This window comes from Papilio polytes, unplaced genomic scaffold (genome assembly GCF_000836215.1).
Source record: "Papilio polytes unplaced genomic scaffold, Ppol_1.0 DF824493.1, whole genome shotgun sequence".
NCBI classification, from domain to species: Eukaryota; Metazoa; Arthropoda; class Insecta; order Lepidoptera; family Papilionidae; genus Papilio; species Papilio polytes.
The window spans coordinates 429,102-435,067 of record NW_013524711.1 but is presented as its reverse complement, the minus strand read 5'-3'; the positions used below and the strand labels follow the sequence as shown (position 1 = coordinate 435,067).

Here is a 5,966-nt window from a genome sequence, read left to right as displayed (position 1 = left end):
GTGACATGATCGAGAAGGGAGTGACTGAGATGACGGTTGATAGAGTTATTTAGAGGACAAAAACCTGGTGCATCGACGCTACGAGGGTATGATAAAGCAGGGAAAAGATGGTGAAAAATTAATATTTGTATGTAACGAATAAACTCAAAAACTACTGGAGTTATTTTAATAATTCTTTTACCATTAGAAAGCTACATTATCACTTAATGATATAGGATATATTTATTACTTTTTTTTTAATTCCTCATACACCAATTCGAAAAAAATAATTACATCTATTTGGTAATTTCAGGAATGCATACTTGTCAATTACATCGATGGACTGAGATTGTTAATGTTAGAAGACCCTTCAAAGTTACCTTTAATGAATATACGAGACTTTGAACACGTGAAGGTAAGATTTAGATACAACTGTGTAGTCTGGCTTTGATTCCTATGACCTTATGGAAGTGCACTACTCGATTTTTAGTTGTGCAACTAAACAGTTGAAGGCTGCGAAACAATTGACAGACGACATTGTTTTTGATTTGTTTGTTGTTAATTTTGCTTGAAATTGTAGCAGGGGGACGAATACGTACAATTATACAATTTTGTTAACGGCGGACGGCCGTCCGCAGTTTTCGCTTGTTTCCTTGATGTCGTTCGTTGAGTGAGTGGGCGAGTCGGAAGCTGGTGTTGCCACAGGCGTCCGACAATTTTATCTTGTCTATTGGTAGTTTATTTTATACAGTTGGTAGTTTATTACTTTATAAATTTATTAATTATTGATTATTTTATTTTACATTTTAAACAACATAGTTGTGCGATTGTTTCGTGAAAAGTGTGCGCTCGCCCTTAGACCAAAGAGTATGCAAGTCTATTGGTAGAAATGGTCAAAGATTAGGCAACTTATAGTGACAGTTGTAAAAAAATTGGCATAGAATATTGACACAAGACGAGACAATGAGTAACACTTTTTAGACATTGGCAGAGGGCGCTAATCTTACTAATATTATAAATGCGAAAGTTTAGATGGATGGATGGATGGATGGATGGATGGATGTTTGTTAGAGTTCGTAGCCTAAACGACTGAATGGATTTCGATGGAATTTGGTACAGATTTGAAGGATAGTCTGGAAGAACACATAGGCTAGTCACTTTTGTTTTTTTAATTCCACGCGGACGGAGTTGCGCGCGAAAGCTACAGAGCTAAAATTTAGTGTCACATGTCCCCTGTGTCACGTGTTAATTTAAAATGTATCTTATGTCCTAGATAATAACGTCTAAAGTCCGTCAACTGTACAGTACGGAGTTTATAAGATTTGCTCGAAGTATCGGTCTACCGCCACGGAAACCATTAACACATTGTACATGGTTTAAATCTAGAACTGGCCCTAGTTGGGGTATAAGAAGGAATTGGACTCGGTAAGTTGTTCTTTCCCTGTCACACTAATGGGGATGTTTCCTAATTTTTGGAATTGCTTTTATTATGTAGATAAACCATATCTAAACAAGAAAAAAAATATAATAAAATCACATACGCAACATTTAATTACAAAAACACTTAACTAAAAACAACTTCCCGAAAGACCGCGAAAACGCCTCATGACATGACGTCACTTCTTTGTTAACAAACCTCGCGTCGCGGTCTGTCAAAGTCATTCAAAGTGACCAGACGTAAATTGAATTAGCTATTCAAATAACTTTTACTATTTTTTTTTCGATCACTATGATCGAAAAATTTGCTTGTAAAATATGTCGTAAATATAAAAACACTTAATAATGGAGTCCTCATAATATAACACACGCAAACTCAATTATTATAATCATTAAAAAAAATTATAACTACAAAATGCACTGACATTCACTGAAGCTGGTCACACTGCCATGTTGTTTGCGAAGAAGCTACGTCACCGAGCTCTGATTGGTGTTTGAGATAGAGTAATGGAGGGTAAAAAATATTGCAGCGTTTTTAATTTATATTTCAATGAAGACAAACATATAAGGTCTCTAAATGTTATTATAGGTTTTAAAATACTGTCTTTAAAATATTAAACATCCCCATTGATTTTGCATATATCCGTCTCGCTCTTTATGCGTCAAGAAAGCTATTACACGCGTTAGAAGCAGATGTTCTTTCTCTGTCGCACATCTAGTTTTTGTATATCTATCTCGCTCTTCAAATGCGTTTATCTTCATATGTTGACATGATCATAGATTAAAATTTTTACAGATGCGACATATTACGTTGGATGAAAATAATTATGCCAGAACCCGTATATTTGGATCATTGGGATTTAGTATGGTATGTATTTGTTATTTTTAATTCTTTTTTTACAATTTAATAATAATATTTTTCCTTAGGTATCAAAAACCGGATTATCCAAAAGTTAAATTCGGACGAGTTAAAATACCTAGACAGATGACACATATACCGCATTACATATCAAAAACAGAAAAATCAAAGGAAAAAATGGTAAGTCACCGTAAAACTATGAATACCGTCATTTTATAATCTGTCCAGAAACCAATTTAAAAAAGCATTTTCAAGCTTACAACATCTTCAATAAAAGTTCCGTTATAATCCAGCCATTATGGAGACAGACAAAAATAAAAACAAAATGTTTTTTTTTCTATTGTATATTACATACAGACACTCCAATCTTAACAATATAAATACGAAAGTTTAGATGGATGTTAGAGTTTGTATCCTAAACGGATCTCGATGATTGTCATACATAAAAAGCAGTGCCTCTCAAAGTGGGCGATAACGCCCCCTAGGGGGCGTTTGAAACCCAGAGAGGGGCGTTATAGGGCCCCAGAAAAAATTGAGGGCATTGATATGGGTTAGGGGGCGATGTATAATTTGTATTTTCATTTATTTTTACATAGTATTTTCAATTTCACTATAAATGTAAAAATGGGGGGGGGTTTAAGATTATTGATTTTCAAAGGGGGGCGGTCAAAGAAATATACACTGATATAGAGAATAGTCTGGAACACATAGATGTATTTTAGTCTTAACTAGCTGTATTCGTGCGGCTTCATCCGCATGAAATTATGAAAATTTGATTTTATTGTTTACATTTGTCAAATTATCAATTGCAAATGTCAAAGTGACATGACATTACGACAATCTTGCTTCTTTGATGTTCGCAGCAACTTATGGTCTCTTTCCCTCCTTAGGATTTTAATCCAAAATATTTACCTCCTAAGTTTAATGGCGTTAAAATATATAGCCTAAAGCGTGACGTAAATGAAGGGCTTTTAATTAAAAAAAAGAGTTATTCGAAAATATGCTGCAATTGCTGACATCTTAGGCAATAAAGAAGTGTGTTTACGCTTTATTATAATAGTATAGATTCCTTAACGGAGTCGAAGGCAAAACCAATAGATAGTACATAGAGAAATCTTTCCAGGTAAAAAGGAAATTCCGTCTTCTGACCGGTTTATCGGAATCCCAGCAGAAGATCTGGGTAGAGGATATCACACCGAAAGTGAAGAAGACAAAAAAAGTTCAAATTAAAACTTTCCAAGTGTCAGATAACTTGATGCCTAAGCAAATAATACTGACTGGACTGACTGGAAGGGATCTGATACTAGCTAGAAGGAAATTACCGAAGACAAAGTTTATGCCGTGAAATAAAATGTTTGAAAAAAAATTTTTTTTTGATTTCCTAGCGACCAAATACAACCAAGAATTTCTGTTGGTGTTACACCTAAAATGGCCGGTTTCCCAGCTATATGTAACTGTTAGTTATCCGTTCAATAACTTCATGAAATGCGTTTCCGAACTCCCTGAGTTTTATTCCTAGTTAAACCTAATACAGTAAAGGCTTACTTAAAGTCCAAGGGAAACATATAATATTTTAAGTTATAGAGGTTTTAAGTTATCAAGGGTCTATGTTAGAGGTTTTGGGCTCTGATGGGAAGGGAACATATTATTATTTTGAAGTTATCTATACTATTATAATAAAGCGTAAACACACTTCTTTGTTACCTAACATGTCAGCAATTACAGCATATTTTTTAATACTTCTTTTTTTAATAAAAAGCCCTACACTTGCGTCACGCTTTAGGCTATATATTTACACGCCATTAAACTTAGGGGGTAAATATTTTGGATAAAAACTCTAATGTGGGAAAGAGACCATAAGTTGCTGCCAACATCAAGGAAGCAAGATTGCTAAGGTTTGTCATGTCATGTCATTTATACATTTGCTATTGATAATTTGACGCATGTAAACAATTAAATAAAATTTTCATAATATTATGCGGATGAAGCCGCATGGGAACAGCTAGTATTTAAATATAAATCTTTCCTCTTTGTAATATTAGTATAGATTACCTAATGATTCATTAGTACGGTAGAACCTCGATAACTCAAACCTCGGTAACATAAAAACCTAATATAAAAATATATGTAGTCGATTCACGTAAAAACTACTGAACCGATTTCAAAAATTCTTTCACCATTAGAAAGGTAATTTATCTGTGAGTGACATAGGCTATATTTTTTATTACACAGGTAAAGTCGCGGGCAACAGCTAGATGTTTAATTTACATACCTGGATAGCAATAATGATGGTGTCATTTTGCACGGGGCCGAAAATATCTTCGTTGTATACAGTCTGTGCGTCATTATATCTCTGTATAGCTCGCTTGATATCTGACACGTTCTTTGGATTAGCTTTTTCCGTGGAATTCACTGGAATATATCAAAAAGAGTTAAAACAATCGACTTTTTAAGTCTACAATCATACATCATTGGTATCGTGGGTAACACGATTGGATAAGATACGAAATGAGTATATTAGAGGAAGTTTGAGAGTAGCCCCAGGGGTTGAGAAAATAAGGAGTAAAAGATTAGAGTGGGGCATGTTATGAGAAGGGATGAATCGCATGTAAGAAGGACGTTAGTTATGAATGTGGTATACCGGTAGAGGTAGACGTAGAAAGAGATAGATGGATTGTGTGAAAGGTGACATGATGAAGGGAGTGATGACTGAGATGACGGATGATAGAGTGCTTTGGAAGACGAAAACCCGGTGCGCCGACCCTACGGGAGTAGGATAAGGCAGGGGAAATAATGATCATAAATACGAAAGTTTAGATTGATGGATGTTTGTTAGAGTTTGCAACCTAAACGGATGAACGGATCTTGATGAAATTTGGCAAAGACGTAGAGGATAGTCTAGAAGGCTACTCACTTTTGCTTTTTTTAATTCCACGGGCACGGAGTCGCGGTCGGAAGTTAATCAATTTATGTTTTTGAAAAACTATTTCTTTAATAAAAAGCCCTACAGTTAAGACTTTAGGCTATATATTTTCACGCTATTAAACTTAGGTGGTAAATAAATTGGAATAAATCAAGGGACAAAAACTACAAGCCAATTACAAGCAAAATTAGATTCCTGGTAACGGTAATTGTTATCCAAATTTGAATTTTGATATTTGCTTATAAAAATCGATCGACAAAGGAAATGCCATTTTTCTGTCAAAACAAATGAACAAAAGTTCCTGTTATACTGAAATAGTTATTTCTATCTCACTTTGTTCAATAAGTGTGAGAAAGTAGACTGACCTGTTACATTCTTGTAGTGTACTGTCAGATATTTGTGCAGCTCCGGTGGTACGAGCGCCAGAACTTGTTCTGAAGTATCGTTCAAATTCATCAGCTCATCTGAAATGATACATACATCTCTTTCATTATTATAGACAAAAATAGAGACAAGTACATCGATGATATCTGGGTAGTCGAAGAGTAAATAGCACAGATAGGAGACTACATGCGGCAGAAATGCGAATGTTAAGATGGATGTGTCGGGTAACGAATGGATAAGATACGAAGTTTGAGAGTAGCCCCAGTGGTAGAGAATGTTTTTTTTGTAATATAAGATGGCAAACGAGCAAGCGGCCACCTCAATCCACCGAAATGGAAAGCGACCGCTGCCCATAAACATCCGCAATTGCAGATGCGTTGCCTA

The 5,966-nt window shown here is 35.0% G+C and overlaps 1 protein-coding gene across 1 annotated transcript in view; it reads right to left on the bottom strand.

Annotated features, from left to right (window-relative positions):
- Positions 1 to 5,966, bottom strand: part of LOC106102679 — a 37,283-nt gene that overhangs the window by 19,236 nt on the left and 12,081 nt on the right. The window contains exons 2-3 of the mRNA XM_013282600.1: positions 5,564 to 5,662; positions 4,548 to 4,687 (exon numbers count right to left, since the gene is read on the bottom strand). Of these exons, the coding sequence (XP_013138054.1) occupies positions 4,548 to 4,687; positions 5,564 to 5,662 (239 nt within the window). The remainder of the gene's footprint in view (positions 1 to 4,547; positions 4,688 to 5,563; positions 5,663 to 5,966) is intronic.